The sequence below is a fragment of the Acanthopagrus latus genome, chromosome 11 (assembly GCF_904848185.1).
Source record: "Acanthopagrus latus isolate v.2019 chromosome 11, fAcaLat1.1, whole genome shotgun sequence".
In the NCBI taxonomy this organism is placed as follows: Eukaryota; Metazoa; Chordata; class Actinopteri; order Spariformes; family Sparidae; genus Acanthopagrus; species Acanthopagrus latus.
In genome coordinates this window covers 20,644,379-20,665,645 of record NC_051049.1, presented here as the reverse complement: position 1 = coordinate 20,665,645, position 21,267 = coordinate 20,644,379, and the positions used below count along the sequence as shown (strand labels likewise).

The window sequence follows — 21,267 nt, the reverse complement described above, 5'->3', positions numbered from 1 at the left end:
TCAAGTGACCCTGATGAGATCCTTAAGTTTTGTCTTTTTTTTTTTATACTCGATAGTATCGAGACAATTAGGGCGGTGCCATAAAAGTGTTGAAGCTCGGTACCCAGCCCTACTCATACCTAATTTGTTTAAAATATACAAAAACCAAAGACTAAAATGACCAATGACAGTGAGTTATGGGTCAGACTATTTCTTGGACTTTCCACCTAAAAATTAACAATTTGCCAAGTGGGTGTACAGATTTATTGGCCGATGTTCACCTTACTGAGTGCCGTCGGCCTGTTGGCAAATAAGACGACATCGATGATAGCAGTGGTCAATGCTCATCTGATGCTTGTCATCAATTTTGCACTCGGAAATTAATGAACAACTTGTCTTTACAGCCCAGCCACCAGTATGTAAGTCCTGTAAAAACTCTTAACTTAGAGCAAGTCTAGAGTTACTTTAAAAAAAGTAAAAATAAGATTTCATGCACACATTTGCAAAAAAAGGAATAAATTACAAAATCAACAAAAAACATCGAGGATGTGTGTGGTATCAGTCTTCTCCCCTAACTATCTACCTATTTTCTAAAATGTTGAACTTTTCCTTCGTTGATCCTTAAGAATATTTACATTACAGAGTTTCCTTACGCTGCTGTCGGAACTGAACCGTAACAGACAGACGGATGCCGACGTAATAATCGGATGAGGCAAGGTTCAGGGCCATATAACAGCCACTATGTTGTGACGCTTGTTGTTTACAGGATGTGGGGCACCGCAAACACTAACGTTGACACACGTTCACGGAAGCACACACATACTCACACGGGCGCGCGCACACAGACACACACAGAGGCGCACACACGTGCACTAATTGGGTGCTTCTGTCGGGAAAGTTCAGACCTCAACATGGGCTTTTTTGGAAGAACTTTATATTGTGTTGAGTGGAAGTTAGTCATGATACACTCCCACAAACAACACGTACACACACACAACACACACACACACACACACACACACACACACACACACACACACACACACACACACACACACACACACACACACACACACACACACCGTGGCTGCATTTGCTTCTGGTCATCTGGGTATGATTAGCAGAGTTAATGCCTCGTGTTAAATAGACTTTCTACTGCGCCCCACCGCAAAACACTGACCACAACACACACACACACACAATATGAACACACACACACTCTTTCCTTCTGTCTCTCTCTCACACACACTCACTTTTTATCGCTGCATCTGGCAGAAGTGTGATTTATATCTCACTCTCTTTTCAAACACCGAAGGGTGTGTGCAGCTGTGCGTGTGCATGTCGACTGTGCATGTTTCTATGTGAGTGTTTGTGTGTGTGTGTGTGTGTGTGTGTGTGTGTGTGTGTGTGTGTGTGTGTGTGTGTGTGTGTGTGTGAGCTTCTTTCCTGCTGTTGCATCCAGTAATATCAGGTTGTTATTCTTCAGCAGTGATCACTGTGGACTCAGCAGCCGTCAGAGCCATGTGGAAGTCCTTTAGTGCAAGTGTTTCTCAGTCTTTGGGTCAGTCCTGTTTCTGACGGGTCTCTCGTGTCTCAGGCAGATTTCTCTTGTGGATCCCATGATAGGAAAAAAGTATAAGACCCTGCGATTTTTACTGTTAGTATGAAATCCAGCCATGTGGTAATCCATCATTAAAATTGAAATGGGATTTTCTGCACATTTTTTGTTCAAAGTCATGCATCATAAAGTGAGCTGAAGTGAAATTCTCTTGATATTTTGATGCAAAGTATCTCTTGAGCATTTGCGTAAGAATTTTTTCAGTGCATGAACTATATTGCTCAAAGAAGATATTCACGCATCCAAACAAGGTAGTGATACTTTCCAATGAACCTGCGTTTCGACACCCTGTAGGAAGGTCCAGAGGGACCGAAACATCAGTAAAATTAACATATCTGGAGCAACAGCAGTGTGCAGGATGTTTTCAAGACTGTGGTGCTTGAAACATAAAATGCGCGAAAGCATTTGGACCAAAGAGTTTTGTAGGTCTTTTACATGGGTATTAAAGGGCAATTCCAGTATTTTTTAAACCTGGGCCCTGTATTTATATATTCTGGTGTGTAAATGATTTGTAGTTCACAAAAGTTTTGGAATCAGTCAATTACACACCAAAACTATAGGGCCCATGTTGAAAAATGCCAGACTTTCCCTTTAAAAATCATCCATCAACAAAAGTGCGATGCCACGATAAATGCATTTGAAAACCTTCCTCCACTGTGGATGAAAGTACACTTTAAAAAGTTGGCTTCCCTTCAATACAACAGCTCTGAAAACTAAATTCCAGCCAGACGAACAGCAGTCACCGAAATTTATTGCGTCCTGTTTCACAACTAGTATCCACTACTCCTTGCCAGCCTCCTCCCTGCTCCTATTAGCTAATATTTATTTCCATAATTTACCTTCTTTTGTCTGCCTCACTCTGTCCTTTCAACTTCCTCCCTGCCTCCCACATCCAACTTCTCCTCTCTTCTTCCAGCCACCTTCTTCCAATCCTCCTCTTTTTTCCCCGACTTTTTCAACATGTGCAGCTGTTTTGCCGCACACACACACGCACACACACGCACACACACGCACGCGCGCACACACACACACACACACACACACACACACACACACACACACACACACACACACACACACACACACACACTCCGAGACCCTACGAAACCCCACTCTGACCACCGTTTAATAGCCATACGGCGCACAGGCCCATCTAAACTGCCCTGATTGGCTCTGACAGCAAATATGTCGCATGAAATTGACTTGGGATTTGTGTCTGTGTATGTGTTCATCCACGTGTGTGTGCATTGATGTGTGTGTGGCAGAAAAAAAGGGGAGACAGAAAAAGAAAGGGAGCGTGAAAAAGATTAAGAGAGGGGATGAAGATGTGAGGCCAGCAGGGGGGAAAGCAGCTTTATATCTCCTCGGTGGAAATCTGGAGATGTTTAACTGGCCTCTGCACCGTCCTCAGTTCTTTGAGTGGAGCATCTCCAGTATATCATCACCATCATTTTCAAAACCTCTCTGGTCATTTTTACAGGAGTTGGCAGCAATGTGGTCTCTGAGAGGAAGAGCTGGAGGGTACAAATGAAAGGCAGAGAGTGACAGGCCAAAGGAGGCTGTTCTGGATGTGTATAAGCAGAGGGATGAAGAGGAAATGTAAAGGGTGTGTGTGTGTGTGTGTGTGTGTGTGTGTGTGTGTGTGTGTGTGTGTGTGTGTGCATTGTCCTTTTCCTGCTCTCTGTATCTGTTTTTTCTCCTCCGAAAGAAAGAGAGGGGTTGCTCCTGGAGGACAAATGTTCAACTTACTTCAATTAAGCATCTAGGAGTGGGACAGAGCAGAGCGACGTTGCCAAACACAAAAATCATAATGTTTTTGACTGGATACCTTGGATACCGGACACTGGAAATCATCAACATAATTGGGAAGTTTGCGAATTAATTAGGACTGCTCTGTGAATTTGATTATGATTAATGAGGATATGATTAAGATTCAAACCCAGTTGGTGTCATATCACGCAGCTAGAGCAGGATAGTTCGGAAAATGACCTCACGTAATTGTAATGCATCCTGCAAGTCAGGAGACAATATTTAAACCATAGCGAAATATTTAGACTTAATACAGATAGTCATGTAGTTTTTTTGGTTCGTTTTTTCTTTATTCTGTTGAATCGATTTATCATTTTGCTCCACTGCACAGTTGTCAGACAGGGACTATATATTTTTCAAGTGGTTAGTGATTAGATAGTCTTCTACTCAGAGTAACATGGACAGGGTTGCAATAAATCAGGTGGGACTGCACATGAAAGTGCTATCCAAATCACTGAAACTGCATTTTTTTTTTTCTTTTGATAGAAGAAAAATGTGTGACAAAACAGCATTCTAATGAGTGCAGTTGAGATGTCCAGGCCTCACAAATCCAGTTCCTCAAATATAAGAAGACATGTTTGTTACTTGCAGACCTCAACAAAAGCCACATCATTGTGATATGATTAGTTTTTTGGGTGGAAATGAAAACTTTGATGCAAAAATGACTACACCACTAATCATGAATTACATTTTATTATGATAAAATACATGTCAAAATGATAGCAATATGATTTTTTTGATCATGTCAAGTAAAAAATCATCATCAATCATAGCTCACCACACATAAAACCTCAACCAGTACAGGCACATTCAGTTGGAAGGATATTCAGGTAAATGCAGGAAATTTCTGATGGAGGCCCAGGCAGTTGATCTTAAACAAAACCCTGCAGAAATTCACTGACCATCACAAACGTATGCCGAAAAATTTCTTTCACTGCTGCACCCCAGGGTGCTAGTTGTGCAGCACTTACGTATCTTAAAGGGACCCTCTTGAATTTTATGACCACTTTGAGTGCTACGGAGTAATCCTTTTGAGTGGATCTTAGTTTTGTTGGTCTGCATTTGCACACACAGGTTCCTTTTTTCCACCAGCATGGAACCAGTCCAATCTGGTTCTTGTACCTAACTCTGAACCATTTGGAGCATTTCGACCAATATTACATCAATTTGGAACCAGAAAAGTTGGTTCCTAGAAAGAACTAATAAATACCTAACCTGGGAACCTGACTGGGTGAGTCAGTTTTCTTTCAGGTCAGTGTAAAAGGTGCAAAGCCCTCTTTTGATAATACATCCTTGACCACAATTATCTGCTGATATCTGAATGTAATCCGGTTCAGGACTGAGAGCTAATTTGGTGGAAAAGGGAATGTTTATGATGCAGGTCTCAAAATGTTGATTTGTACCGATTTGATACTGAACTGATTTCCAAATTAATTATGAGGAAGGAAATGCAGTCACAGGGTTTTTAACCCTATGTACATACATCCAGTTGTGGTGAAGTTAACATCACAGGTCACCTTTAATTGTATGATGACAGATGTTTTAGAATGTCACCTTAACCTATAAAATGTTTTCACCAACCTGGACATACAGCCCGTTTACAGCATGACCAGGTCATAAAAAATACAGTTTCATGTTTCTTTTGGATAAACTACCAGTGGATCCAGAATACACAAGTGAAAATGTGGAGGGAGAGACGGGTCTGTTTAACATTCACGACTCTGTCAGGATCGGTAGAAGCGGAGTGTGATTACCTCTGAGCTGTATCAGCTGCTTAGATGTTTGAGAAATTCAAGGGCCTCCTGCTTTTGTGTGAGTTACACTGCTATTATAAGACCTGTATCCATGGCGACATGGTCATTTATGATGCAATAGGTAGCACCTGGGCGTTGTCAGTTTTGTTTAGTCAGAATGTGTCTTTAAAACGGGATTAGAGGAGGGAAGAGGTGTGCAGAGAGACAAGGAAGATGTTTCTCAGTCTCTGTAGTGATACCATGACACCCGTTCTCTGTTTCTCTTTTCATCCGTTCCTCCCTACAGACCTGTGACTAATCTATTCATCAGAGATTTAACCATTACTTTAATGCTCCAATGCTATCCTCTTCTTCTTCTTCTCTCTCTCATCTATCTGTATAGGAGGCTGGTTAAGTAGTAGCCCAAGCATAATCTCCCTCAACAGCTAGTACAGATTACTGCTAAACCAATGGTGTCCACCCGATCAATACTCGTTTACTTATATATAGTTATACCAGCATTGGAGAGAAAGACACATTTTTACCCAAGATCAGGTAGTTTCACAGACAGCGCTTCTGAGTGAGATTTTGCTCATTTGTTCAGAACTTTGTTAAAAACTAACCACTTCTTCACTGCTCCCAGCAGCTGTACAACCGAGGCAATAGTGTGCAGCTGTAGCAGTGGACATGATCAGGGGTGAGAGTATGAGAGGAATGAGGCGAACAAAATTTGAGGAGAACTTGGAGCGCTGACCATTTTCACACATATGCTCAATGACCGGTCTCTGCAGAAGGCCAGCGTGACTGATGGCTTGTCAGATTTGGAAGTTTACAGAAATTGTGGGGGGCAGCGCCTCCTCGCCTTACAGTCTGAAAGAAGCTTTTAACCAAACTATCCCTGCAGCGCTTCTTTAAAAGTATGTCACGGCCTTAATCTTTGCCCTCTACTTCGATAAAGATCCTCAGCTATTCTGGTGATGGTGAATTCTCTTAGTCGCCACATGCAGCATCGCCACAGGGCTCATAAGATAAATAAGCCATCATCCTCTCACTTCAAAGTCCTGTTTAGCTGCTTTAGCAGCTATTTTATCAAAGTTGTCAATATGCATCTGTTTTGAATGTTAAGAGTGAACAAGTCAATTCAGCACCTTGTGTGCCGTGAAAGCCCTTAACCCCTAATCTCTAACCTTTAACCTATGCACTGTTACCCCAACTCTAACCCCTTTAGCCTCATTATAACAGAAGCACAAAGGCTACTTTTAGAGGTGGAGGCCTGAAAACGGTGTGTGTGTGTGTGTGTGTGTGTGTGTGTGTGTGTGTAAGGAGATGAGCTTGGTTCAGGCTAAATACAGCGCGCTTAGAAGAGGGTTTAGGAGTCGTTAAGAGGGCTTATGACACACACATACACACACAGACACACACACTAGAGACACATCTATTCCCTATTGGCACACACACACACACACACACACACACACACACACACACACACACACACACATATTCAACACATATGCACACACACCAGTAGTCTAATAGTTGTTTTGCTGTTGAAGGATGGCATCGTGATTGTGCTGAGGATGACACAGCACTTCATAGGGAAGAGCAGCAGTTCTGCCACACTAACTGTCTTTCCATCTCTCAAGTTAAAAACAGCTGACAGGGTTTTCAGTCTGGATTTTAACCATTAAAATTAAAATTTTAATCCGGGATTCGGGAAACAAGTGATATCATCCACATTTGATTATATTCCTTCTTTACTTTCTTTAGACCTGTATATACTGAATATTTTCTTGTGCATGTAGAAGATCTTGAAAGGTTAAAAAGTCCGCACCAAGAGAAGCTCGTCCCTCCCACAGAAAACACTTCTCCTGACACACCTCGTCTGTAGTCTCGTCTTTAATTCCGTGACTGTATGACATCATACTATGTCACCATATCACACATCTGCAGAGTTTGAACATTAAAGCATGTAAACCTTTTGATTTAGTTGGCCAAAATAATATCATGAACCTGAAAATGAGCAAGCATGGATAATTTAGGGAGACCCATTGGCATAAATGGTATTTAATTATTTTCGTATTGTTGTCATAAGTGTAAAATTGCTTTATTATGTTTTTTTTATTTTTTATTTTACCATCTGAAATGTTCACAGACCTCGTGTAAATGGGGCAGTTTGTCCACCACCTGGTACTGTACCAACATAATCATTTCATTCTTGTCCATACTTTCTTCCTTTATATGTCCACTTTATTCTTTTACTTTCATTAACTGCACACTGGATCTTTAATTGATAATCAAAATAATCAGACGTTCATAAACATAGAGGCTACCAGTTGTCTTGAACTTGGTATTATTGTATATGGTAATGATGTCAGATTGATTGCCATGATGTAATAGTGACAAAAGATCCTTCAGGTGGTGTTTTTATGTGGATGAAAAACAATTTGAGATTTAAGGACACAAGGCTGGTTTGGTTTGGTTAATCTGTATTTTTGTCCCTGTGGTCATGAGATGACGTCTTCCTCAGTCACAGTGGTTATAGCAGCATGTTTACTGGTGGTCTTGACTCACTTCACAATAAATGTACACACAATCTCACGCACGCACACACACACACACACACACACACACACACATGAAAACATACATCTCACCAAGTGACGTGGCCTCTGTCTGGTTCAGAAGCCACATACACAGTGTGTGAAGTCATTTTGCACCCTGAGAATAATTATATAAATAAGAGAAAGGTTGAGTGTGTGTCTGTCTGAATCAATTTGGTCACTGACCTTTTCCTGACAATATTTTGCTTTCTGTCAGACAGCAGTCTCACATGAATGGGTCGAATGTGGGCAGAATGCGTCAAACACAGGATTTGTCTGTGAGAGATTTATTCCTCTGTGTGTGTTTGTGTTAATGCTCCTCATCCTCTCTGTCTCTTCCAGAGTGACCACGTTCTGGTTTGGTGTGAAAACCACAGACGCTGCGCGCAGGTAAATACACACATTCACACAAACTCGCACCGCTGCATTTCCAGAGACATTGTAATGACTTCCCAGAAGGCTTACCCAAACATTAATCACCCTGTGTTTCACCCCGACCTCACAACAGTAATGTTAACCCTAAAACCAGATCTTTGCTGCAGTAAAGAGTAACAGTAACTCTGACACAGTTGGCCATGTTTCTTGGGTGGTAACAGCCCCAGGCTGACGAGACCATGCCATATCTGAATAAAGACAGCCAGGACTTCACTTTAAATGATCACTGGATCATAAAAACTGCAACTGATCAAATCTGATTTAAAAATCACTTTAAAAGTTTGGTAACATTTATGCAAAATTCGATTTAAAGTGGATGCATGGATGATGATTTGAACCAATCTTGTCTTTCTTACTGTAGTAAGTGGCCAAACAGACAAAACAGCAGTACAATGCAATGCAGACTGTTACAGGGACAGAGAGAGTCTTTCTCTTTCTTTGGGTATGGAATCTTTATAGCCACCGCACGGCTCCTGTAATAGCAAAGGTTGTGTTTTTAGTTAAAATAACGTCCTCCTCTATATCCCCATTATCCCTCCACCCTGGAGCAAAAATTATATCCCCTGTTTATTCACTTAACACTGCCTGCCAGAAGGGTTCACTGTGTGTGTGTGTGTGTGTGTGTGTGTGTGAGCATGCTAATTCATTGTTTGATTGAAGAGGAGTTTCCATGTGGTGTATTTTTAGCTGCCAGTCGGTCCACTCTGCAGCCGCTCCTGCTTGTTACAGATTTCTGGACGTCACTGTAGGTGTTTTTAGACGTGGACAAGACAGAAACTGATTCTCCATATTTTGATGCAGATGATCGTGAAAAGGCTAAAAAGATGAGAATCTCATCAAAACCTCTGCAGTAATATAAAAATAAGACGATACTGATGCTCTGTAACCTGCAGCTTCAAAATGTCTGTAGAATAATCTGTCCGTCGTGACCTTTTACTTCCTGACCTTAACTTACTCAGTATTAACGACTTCTTGAAAGATTCTGTCTGGTGTCTTATTGATGTGTTTTCTGAACTCACCGTTCAGGTTCAGGCCCATTTTAAAAGCCTCATCCCAGCTGAGAGCACACCTGAATCGTATTTTACCTATGGCAACATTTCTAAGCTTTGCCACAAATTCACATGACAGTCGGAAAAAGGAAAAGCAAAGCAACAGGCGTGGGAGAGAGAGAGCTTTTCCTCCCGTATAGTGCGTATATCAGTAGTGTGTGCACATAGAGGTCAGCCGGGGTTAATGTCAACAACAGCTAAGGGCATGCCTGCCCCCCCCCCAAAAAAAAAAAAACTCCCACCGTTGCAGGGGATACCACACTGAGCAAAACATCAGACTTCAACTTCCAGCTTTACGTAACCCCCCTCACCATGTCGCAGAAAAAACACAAACACACGCGGCTCCTTTGACCTTAACCAAACCTTTCTATATCCTTTCTTCCTTCCTTCTCTCCCTTCCTTCGTTTCTATTCCTGATTTTTAGAGTTCAACAAAGAAACAGGCTGAGAACGGAAAATATTTTCAGGTTTAATACCATGTCTTAACTTTACTACCTTGGCTTATGTCTTGATGTTGTACATGTGTAAATGCAGTGTGGCACTATTCTGTAACCGACGTCCAACAACAGTCTTTGAAACTGGCCAGTGGGAGCTGACGCTGTGTAAACCGCAATTTTCCCTCTCAGACAGCCTGATACTGCACAGACATACGCTGTGTCTCTTCTTGCTTGTTTGAATAGCAAAGTTATTAATTCTTACCGTTTTACAGTCTGTTGAAAGTGGCTACAGCCCAATTTGTAAGAGTGACCGCAGCAGGCCAACAAAAATAAATTAGAACAGAAAAACACATATTCCAGTCCTGAGCAATAATTGCCAAGATTAGTCAAAATAATGAATTATACAGTGGAGGAGGTCCAACACTGTTGAATGCTCCCATGGTGTGTGTATTTGTTAGGAGGATGTGTTGGAGATGTTTAGGCCTTGCTATTTTCTTTATTGATTGTGCATCTAGGGAGCTTTAAACAATGAGTGCAGTCCACTTTATTATTGTTTCATTAGGCCAACAAATATTCCCTGGTTTCTACTTGTCTCTGTTCTACATTGTTCTGGTAACATGTTTGATACCAGAAGCACAGATCCCAACAACGGGATACAATGAACTACAGAGAGATGGACGGTCGGTCCATTTTGAATATTTAGATCAGGTTAGCGGCACAAAGGATGGCAGTGTTTGTAGGTTACATGTGAAATTCTCCCAAGGAGGATCAATAACGGAACATGTTATCTTATCTTATCTTATCTTAGGTTTGTTCACCACATTGTTGAAGACTGAAATATCTATGGTATCCAAGGTGTTGAATGGATAACCATCGTATTTTGTACAGACATCATTCATGGTTCCCACAAGATGTAACTATGATTAACTGACTTTTTCCTTGCTTCTTACTTGTTCTACCTCCACCATGATATGGGCCACCTGTGGTTTTACATGAAAAGTCTCGGCACTCAGAGTGATTGCTTTGGCTTGTCATTCATTCATGAAAGTTTATATGTTAGCAAATACATCCAGTGAATGCTACTAATACTAAAATAATTGCTTAGCCTACTTAGCTAAAGCTTCTTTAGCCTTGAAAGTGCCGTCATCATACGTCGTTGCTTACAGAAGTTATGCCGAGCACTGGCAGTATCACCCATAAACGTTTCCCCGTTAATTTCCCCAGGAAACTTCTGGATATAGTACAGTTTAAGAGAAATTACAAAAAAAAAAGCATCAAATCTGACCAGGCACTCACTGCTGATGTTTTTGTTAATCCGTGTACCGGACGATATCGCTCGGGATCAAAACATTGTAATGGTTTAATACTCTCGCCCTCGTCTGGACCATTTTGTGCGCAGAGAGAACGAGACTGAGAGTCAGAGGGGAGGTTGTAGTGAGTCAACTGGTCCTGAGCTGTTGATCTGTTTGAGGAAAAACACTCTCCTGCGCAGTTTGATTTTCAGACTTTCTCTCTGGGGAGCTACATTTTTCATATGTTTATAAACCCAATTTTAGAGCCATTAGTAAGGCAAATCTAACAAAATGTGTCTCAGCCTACATTCCACTGCAGGATCTCATAAAGGCTTTTGGCAGCGTAACACACTCAATAACTTTTGACAGAGATTTTTACAGAATAATTTGGGGACTGGTATTACTTTCCCCCTGACTCCTTTCTTTGGGTCCTTACTCAGACTTGGAGCGGCGCTGAACCAGGTTGTTCTCACTGAGTTTTAACATTTGTAACACATAGTCAATCTGTCCCCTCAAGTCACACACCCACACACACACACAGAATGGTGCGCTGTGAAACTAAGGGATTTATTTAATTTCCCATGTCATCGATTTCACTTAAGAAGCTGAAAGCTTGCAACAATCCATTATTTCACAAGTATTTAGATATAGTATTTTCAGATATTTCAATTCCCTTTTCTGTCATAATTTATAGTCTTTGCGTCTCAGGAGCATGTTGTTAAAAAAACAGAATAACTTGGATATAAAAAGTGAATATAAATTTTGATGTGACTGTAAAGTTCGTCATTCAAATACTCTGCGAGGACATATTCTTCTTCTAAACTGTATGAAATCTTTCATTCAAGGAGACAGTTATTTATACATGAATGTTTAAAGAAGAATTTAACAAAGGATAAAGCATCATTTCTCTAAAATGACTCATCTTTAACAGTACAAATAAAACAGGATAGGAGAAACAGACATGAAAGAAATGAGACGATAGATAAAGGTTAGCATTGTTTCATTCTGTTTTATCTGCGCCTTTGTTACACAACAGCCTCTCTAGTGATGGCACACACACACACACACACACACACACACACCCCACATACACACACAGGGCAGATGTTGCCCCAACACATATGGTTCGTGTCACATCATCAGTGAATTCACTCTCATGGAAACACACATGGGAGTTCTCTAAAACTGAACTACAGCCCTCACTCAATTCCTCCATCTGTCCATCTCCTCCTTCTTTTATCTCTTTCCTTCTCTCTCTCTCTCACACACACACAGAGTAGACAGAGTAATGTGTACCAGGTGTGCGTGCATCAGCGGGATGTCTACTAACAAACAGTTCTGATGCAGAACAAAGGAGCAGAGCGATCAAGTCGCTGTTGCTCTTCATCTTATCATCCTCTTTTTCCTCATTCCTCATAATCTGCTCTGAAGAGCTTCAGATTACTTGTAATAGCAGTTGGAATAGTTCAGTGTGCCTCGGGAGGCAGAGCTGCAGAAACTGATGCAGGGTTGCCGGCTCGACCCCTAGTGCCTCTTGGCCACATGACAGTGTGTCCCTTGAGCAAGACACTGAATGGGTAACTGAGCGAACTAAACTACCCTTCCTTTGAGTCAACCTTTGCTAAACTAAGTACATACATGTATGTGTTATGGTCTTAATACATACAGTTTGTTAGAGGCTGTTTGGCTCTTGCATAAAGAGTACAGGAGTAAGTCTTGTTCCACCCCTCTCCCTCAGGATCCATACCTGCCAACACTCCCAATTTTCGAGCGAGTCTCCCTATTTTTAACTCGTCCTCCCGCTGTGCTCCCAATCTGTTATTTCCCCCCTGAATCTCCCAATTGTCATGGTGAAACCATTTTAAATGGGAGTGTCTAAGTTTCCTGCGGGATTTGTGTCATGGTACCGGTGCCATATGACCCCTACCCGACGTGTGTCGCTTGTTCCTGCGCTCCCTCAAGCCATCCACCTGCTCAGGTCGCCACTGTAAATGGATAAAACAGGATCCCAAGAAACAGAAATATGCTTCTAAATTTCGCTCAACTTGGTGCAAGTCTTTCCTCTTTATTGACATTTGTCTCTTGTCTCACTTGCTTGCCATCTTACCCCCGCTGCTGACTGTTGTCCTGAATCATTTTATCCTCCCTACCTGGCAATGACGGATCCTCAGCATGCACGCACGCACGCACGCACGCACACACACATATACACACACAACGGGATATGCAGTCTTTTTAACCCCTCCTTATCTTGGTTTCCTCTCGGGTTCCCTCCCTGTCGCACATGTTTGTTGTAAATCCATTGGGATGTCCAGGTGGCCATCAGACAAACCATAAAGTAAATTTCTTTCAGCTGCTTGTATCCACAATCTTATTCTTTTGATCTCCGCCCACAGTTCAAGAACAATACATTAAAGTTGGAGCTTCAACACAACAGTTTGGTTCAACACTTACTGCAGTGTGTACCAAACCGCCCTGCTTCATCATACGTGTTTTCCAGCAGAGCACCTTGCTGCTGACTCTTGCCTCATTTGAAATGCCCTGTTGGCTATAGCGGATTTGAAATAACCATATTGCAAGTGTTTACAATACGACACCCAAGAGGAAGAGCCACTCTGATTATTCACCTAGCACATATCTGCTCATCAACAAGGTTATGTGAAATTAAGAGACAATAGTGGAGAGAGGACATTGTGAAGTGCCTTAAGATCGATCATGATCCAAAATCAACAGATTAGCCACCCTTTAATTGCATTGTTAAAATAAAAAGGTAGACGGAAATGATAGAAGGGGAATATGTTGAATTTCAACAATCGGGCACTCCTCCTTAGATTTTAAAGTATCTCAGTCATTCATTTGGATTACCCAGTTCAACAGCTGCAAACACCAGCTCTCTATCCGTACACATCAATTTTAATTCCTTTTCTTTCTCCTCCTTTTCCCACAGTCATTTCCATCCCCTCTGCTGTTCAAACTTGTCCGGTGTTTAAATATAATGTCTGGTTGAGAAATTGTAACATTTACTTCACCGTAACCACCAATTCTGTCAAAAATATTGTCAGAAATGCCAGCTCACGCTCGCAGGGCATTTGAAGGAATATACCAGGTTCTCAGATCCGATCCTGTTTTTTTTATTTTTTATTTTACCATCTGAAATGTTCACAGACCTCGTGTAAATGGGGCAGTTTGTCCACCACCTGGTACTGTACCAACATAATCATTTCATTCTTGTCCATACTTTCTTCCTTTATATGTCCAAAATATAGTAGTCATCATCTTTTAGTAGTTTTAGTTTGGATGGAGACAAAGCACAGAAAAATAATATTAAGGGAAATGGAGAGAAAGAGAGGGAGAGAAAGAGAGGGAGAGAAAGCTCTGGTGGGAATTCAGTCACTGTGGGCACATGTGGTTTGAGAGGTGAGGAAGTTAACCACTGAGCTATCTCCAAGCATTTGTCTTGATGATCGCCCTCCTGATCTCTTTTTTTCTTTCCCTCTGTTCTCGCTCCTTCAGCCTTTCTTCTCCACCCACAAGCCGCCGGCTTCAGTTAGCTCTGGTTGGTCTTCATGTTTTTCCAAAGGTCTGGCTAAAGTCTAACATGCTTTTCAGAGGGATTTTGGGGAATTTGTTCCGCTACTTTTCACTCATCTACCACAAAGCCTGAAGTGTGTGAGTGTGTATACCTACGGCATATGCACGTGTGTGTGTTTGTGTGTGTGTGTGTGTGCGTGTGTGTGCGTGTGCTTATTCAAAAAGTAGTTAAAATCGTATTCATGTCCTCGGAGATGTTCTGTGGGAACTCATTTTGCATAAAAGTACACTTTCATTTAATCTAGACTTTGAACAGAACATGTTGTGATTTTGAAAAAAAATGATCCATCTTACATACAGCATATGCGGTTTACAGTGGCAGTGTTACACTGGTGAACGTAGCACTGTAGCACCAACAAATCATCTCTACAAAAACAGCTTTAACCTCACATTCAGTACTTGACACCAACCACTGGACTGCATGTTACAATGTCGGCCACCAGGTCAGATTTCGCAGGAAATCTGCTGAATAACTTTGTAGGAGAAAACATGAAGAGGATGTTGTTCTTCACTTCAGACAGAGCTTTCTGGTTCTCAAAATAGCTGAAGGTGGAACGCTGGTGGAAAATTACTTTCAAGTTATTTTCTGCTTTTTACAGAAGAAAAAAAGTATTTTATTGCAACAAGGTTTATTTGAAATTTGGTCTCACCTTCAAGAGATGTACTTGCTGATACCACCGTGAGGCATGCAGTCATAGCTACATCTTTACAGCTCTAACCTTTCCACCACGATTATAACTCATGGAGACATCACAGTTCATTCAAATTTACAGAAAGATGTTTAAAAATGCTTCCACGGATAGGACTTATGCCATGATACCTGCTTGTTATGGATTTAATTTTTCAAGGACAGAGAGCTGGATTCAATTAATTAGGTCTAATTGATTGATTGATTGATACATCATGTAAAGAAGCTATAAGGGACTTCAATATTTTGTTGATTCTGGCAGCCCGTGGTGAACTTCCTTGTTGAACGTTTAACACTGCAGGTTGTACACAATTGTATTGTATCAGCTTGTATAGCCAAGGATTAACAGTTAAATTACTCTGACTTCCTATGTAAAAAAGATAAGGTTGCTGTAGATGAGTTCTCTATTCACGGAACTGAAAACAGCATTTTAAAATGTTTGATATCGGTGCTGCTGTTCTTTTTTGGCACAAAAAATCAAAGAATAGTACATCCAGTCCTGAATGCTGCACATATGTTCTGCAGGGTAGAAAATATAGAAACGAAGCTCTGAACTGATGACAAGCTGAATACATAAATTATCATAAATAGTTTTTCACATTGCACCCACTGAACTGGTGACTGTGAGTGGAGAGTGAGCACATCTGGCCTGTCGCTGTCTCCCTCCCTCTCTCTCTCACTCCACCTTCTCTCTGGACCTGTTTCACTATTTGTCTTTCATCTCTTCTCTCCTTTTCAACTGACACTCACTTCTTCTCCCTCCTCTATCCACTCCGAAACCGCATCTCTCCTCCCCTCCCGCTCCCATTTCCTCTCCTCCCTCTTGCTGAGTGTGGCTGTCATCCCTCTATCGTGGCAGGTGAGGCCATAAAACAGCAGGGGAGGCCACAGGGGGCCCCGGAGACAAGGTGTGTGTATGTGTGTGTGATTGATTATTATTCAGATATCTGAGGAGCACCAGTGCACACTGTGCACACACACAGACACGTACATGGTCATTAATCTGGGCACTGTTGTTACAGTGTGTTGGTGTGTTAAACAGTAACATCTCTGACCTCTGCTGTGTGTCTCTCTCACACACATAACTCATCATGTCGCCTTCAAGGCCAAATTGTCCGTCCGTCTCTCAGCTCCTGTTACACAAATACAGTGCGGGTGCTTTAAGTGATTTACAACATCCAGGTGATATTTGAGAGTGTAAGGTGTGTACCCTCTACACATCACAAGTGTTTTTATCTTAAATCTATTAGCCTTGACCCCCCCCCACCTCTCTCTCCCTGCTGTTCTATTGACCATGTAAAATAATAAATGCTGGTCTTTGGGGTTTGGACTGGATAACACCCAGTGGAGACAAGGACAGGAAAAAGACTCAAACCTGTGATAGTGTAATTACATAGTGTGCATCCCATACCTCCATTCACCACAACACCCAACCTACTCTCTGATAAAAATCATCTCAGTGCTAATGGAACACAACTCCTTCACCTGATTATGATGATTTACTTGGATTTGTTGAGCACTCTAGCTACACTGCTCTATGTTTAATAACAGGATGAATGTACCAGAGTGTCACATTTACATGTAAGCACAATTTCTACGAGTGCCTCTAACCACAACAAAACCTCCAGACTGGGTAGCTCTCACCTGTGACCTTCAGTGGGTTAGGTAGTTTTAGCCTTAGAGGGCTGGAGAGTAGAAGAAGAAGGATAGGAAAGGTGTTGAGCTGAGGCAAGGAAGGAAGTAGAGGAAGGCAGCACAGGGATGAGAGGTCAGGAGGAGAAGAAAAAGAGTGATAATGTGAAGACAGGAGACAAAAACAACAGAGGATTATAGAAAGGGACGGGAGGAAGAGGGCGGAAGAGAGAGGAATTGGGGAGGATGAAGGATGAGAGGAGCGGAGAGGAGTGAGAAATTAAACATGTCTGTAACTGATCAAAGTGGCGGTGGAGGAAGAGGGGGAGTGCAGAGTGGGCAGGGTTTGGATGTGTGTGTGTGTGTGTGTGTGTGTGTGTGTGTGTGTGTGTGTGTGTGTGTGTGTGTGTGTGTGTGTGTGAGGTGTTTCTGGGGGAGATTTTGACAACTTAGCAGCACATGGTCGAGTGAAGAGACCCACGAGAGTTCCTTGAAGAAACACATCACACTTCAGGATCTGGTTACAATGCTGTGTGATTATGTGTGCGTGTATACGTGTGTGTGTATGTGTGTGTGTGTGTGTGTGTGTGTGTGTTGTATTATCTCCCTGTCTCCTCATACCCAGACTCCTTGAGGAATGCATAATTAACCTACAGAGGAGAGAAAAGGAAAATAAGTTAAAGTGATACTTCTCTCAAATTGTATCCTTTACAGACAAAAGCTTCAAAGGCGGCTGTAAAAGGTTTGTAATTTCCTTGTTCAGGGAGAACAATGGCTGCGGTCAGCTCTGCAGTTTTAATGGATCCTAATGTGACAAGCCCATAGAAACTTTGCGAGTGCGCCACGCTGTTTTAAGGAAAAAGATTGGGCCAATGAAAGTAATAGCTAAATTGAAATGAGTAATGGGGAGAGAATATTTTCAAACAAGTCAAACAAGGAGTGTTGGGCTCCTTTCTGGCCTTTAAAGAGGGAATGTCTGACTACATTTGTCCTGGCACCTGGTAGATCGGTTGATTCAGATGTAACTGTTATACTCATGGCACATTTTTTATTTATTCTTACTGGAGTTTTGTGTTGTCCTCGGGCTATATCTCATGTTGAGGCTATATTGAGTAGCTGTGCACAGTCTGGGTCAGTTGCAGGAAAGAAATGTCTGTGTTTGTGGACTTACTGTCTTACCAAAAGGACTCTGGTTATACACTGCTTTGTCTGATTGGGTGTTGGGTCTGTTCAATAAAAAAAGAGGGGGTCAGTGATTGTATCTTTTGAATGAGGTATCATAACACTTGTTCTGTTCTGCTGTCCTGTAAAAGATGTAGATAAATGAAAAAAAAGCTGCACATCATTGCTGTCCTTCCTTAAAGACCACACCTGGCTACCACATTGGCAAGCTGACAAACTGACTGCATCAACTCAACATCAGTTTTATCACATTTTCTTCAATGAGTTTTGCATTATTGAGTGTAATGCAGTTGTTGTATCGGTCTGTCGTGGCGAAGAAAGACCTGAGCCGAAAGGCGAAGCTCTCGATTTACTGGTCAATCTACAGTATGTTCCTACCCTCACCTATGGTCATGAACTTTGGGACCGAGGAAGACCCAGGACACTCGGCTGGTCTGGGAATGCCTTGGGCTCCTCCCGGAAGAGCTGGAGGAGGTGTTCAGGGTGAAGGAAGTCTGGGTGTCCCTGCTCAGACAGCTGCCCCCGCGACCCGGCCCCTGATAAGAGGAAGAAGATGGATGGATGGATGGATGGATGGATGGAGTTATGCATTCTGGCACCTGTTTGACATGTGATACGATGTTTGTAAGCTGCAGCCAATGATCATTTTCATTTCATCATTACATTTTTTTCTCTCGATTAATTGCTCAGTATATAAAGTGTTATAAAATGGTGAAAAATGCTCAGTCTCAATTTCCCTGAGCCCAAGGCGACATCTCAATGTGCTGTGCTGTCCAACCAGCGGTCCAAAACTTAAACATATTCATTTTAAAAAACAAATTTGAGGAGCTGAATCCAGAGAATTGTCAGCATTTCTTACTGTAAAATGGCTCAAAATGATCACGTTATTATCAAAATATACGCTGATTAATTTTCTGTCAATTGACTAACCAGTGAATCCAGGAATCGCTGCAGCTCTAGATGTGTATTGTGCATTGACTCGTACATCTGGTCATAATTTCATACCACAGTCCACCTGTGACTCATTCAGAAGACACTATATATGAAACTGTTGCATAAACTTCTATGTTTCATAGTTGCATAATACAAATGTGTGCTTATCCAGCTTTTACAGATTAATGTCTGAGGACAGAGGGAAGTAAATTATGTCACAGCAAGACAGCAAACTTTATTTTATGTTCCTGTTCATCAGCAGTATGTGAAAGAGTGTGAAATAATTGCAGTACCCACAAATAAAGTTTATACAACCGAGAAAAAATATTAGAAAACACAGATGTGTGTTGATATTGGTTTAAACGTATGTTTTGTGAAGCGTGGTGATAATCTTGATAAACAGTATAGAAGGAGTTTCAGTTTCTCTCCGGTGTGTCATCACTGTTGGAATCCATTGCAACCTACAGCAACCTAAGCTGACCACAGCCTCCGTTCCTCCAACAAATTACAACCATCTTACACCCACATTTCAGACCTACAGATCAGTGTTTAATACTCCACGGAGAGATTTCAGGGTGGAGTATCACTTTAAGCTAACTCAAAACTTTTTCTTCCATGACTTGAATCTAATGAACCAATGGTACAACATTAAACAGCTATCACGCTTCTCGCTGAGACTCCATTTTATGTCCCAGAGGTTAAAAACCAGCACATGTGGCTTCACTGGCTTTGGTTTGTTGATGCTGTACAGTTCCAGTGACAATTTTGTAGTATTTGCACTTCATTTTGTACATAAAATGAACGTTTATGTGGTCTTAAATGCGGTGCTCAAGTGGGATGATAACCCTAAAAGCCCACACTTGACATTTGGAATATTTATAGTCGTCAGTCTGCAAATGAGCCTTTTTAACGCAGCTTTTGGAGACTCTGTCATCCAACAGTAGCCCTTTATTTGTTTAAAGATGAAGCTTTTATGGCTTTTTGTTGATTCCATTTGTTCCCCTGGAATCAGTGCGATGGAATAAATTGTAGAAATGATTGAAGCCAGGCACATGGAGGGAGACAGACAGAGGGAGAGGGAGAGCAGGGGGGAGGAGGTTGGGGGTGAAACCACAGTTTTTATATGTTGTCTGGTTTTAATTTGGTAAGAGCCATCATTCACCAGTTCACTGAGGTGGCAAACCAGATGAGTGTGTGCATGTGTGCTTTTAGGAGTATGTGTTTCTTTGTGTTCCCTACCTGCTTGAATGCTAAAAGCTTAGTCTAAAACCTGCTGTCGCTTTGTCGTTTATTCTTCTTTTAACAGGTTTTTTTCCCCAGCTATTTAAAGGAAAAGTCAGACAATTTGGGAAATATGCTTAGTTTTGCTTTGTGTCGTAGAGTTGAAGTGTAGAGTGTAGAAGATTGAGACCACTCTTATATGAGTGGATAGAATCAAACTGTTTTTTCGAGGTCTTTGATTAAGATTGTAGAAAAGCAAATGTCGTATCATTTGGATTTTGATTTGAAATTGAAATAGTGATGTGAAAATGATTATTCACAATTGTTGTGAATCAAAACAAAATATATGGCAATTTTAAAGGAATGTTTAACCAAGAGGTGTTGATGCACAAATTTAGTTTTTTGCTCACGTGTGATGAAAAGTGTAAACTAAACTCGTGTTTTATTTCTTTTCGTTTTTGTTTATGTGTAGTGCCTCCAGCCGTGCAAAGATCTGTGGGAAACCAGGAAGGTTCTCTCTCCAAAGTCCTGTGAGGTAAGACAGAAAGAGTGTGTGTATGTGTGTGTGTTAGTCACAACACCCTCGGTGGCGGTGTCACTCCATCCGGTCCAGAAACGTGCTTTTTGCTGGCACTGTGAAGCAGTTTTTTTTCCCGAGCATTCCCGTGTGTGCTTGTGAAAGCTTGTGTTATGAATAACATGTTTGTGAGCTCTTAAACGTATACATTTTTGAGTGTATTTTGTGTGTGTGGCCCCTAAATGATTATTTGTGAAGCCAGTCGCTGTGGTCTTCAGATTAGTGTTTCATCACAATAGCTGAAGCATGTTACTGGCTGGACGGATGACTGGCTGGCTGGTTAGGAACACAGTGTAATTCAGAGTTATTAGCTAAAGCTTGTGTTTACATTTTTGCTGATCTGCAGCCATGTGCAGAGACACTGAGAGACGCACATGTACGCACGCACGCACATACACACACATACACACACACATGTTTAAACACACATGCACCCCCTTTCAGACCAGATCTCAAGAGCTGCCTTAAAAGTCAGCAGAAGTTTACCAA

General features: G+C 41.6%; 1 protein-coding gene across 3 annotated transcripts in view; it reads left to right on the top strand.

Moving 5' to 3' along the window:
* Positions 1-21,267, top strand: part of anos1b (anosmin 1b) — a 48,536-nt gene that overhangs the window by 11,071 nt on the left and 16,198 nt on the right. For all 3 annotated transcript variants that reach the window (XM_037116109.1, XM_037116108.1, XM_037116110.1), the window contains exons 2-3: positions 8,085-8,132; positions 20,674-20,736. In XM_037116109.1, coding sequence (XP_036972004.1) covers positions 8,085-8,132; positions 20,674-20,736 — 111 coding nt within the window. The remainder of the gene's footprint in view (positions 1-8,084; positions 8,133-20,673; positions 20,737-21,267) is intronic.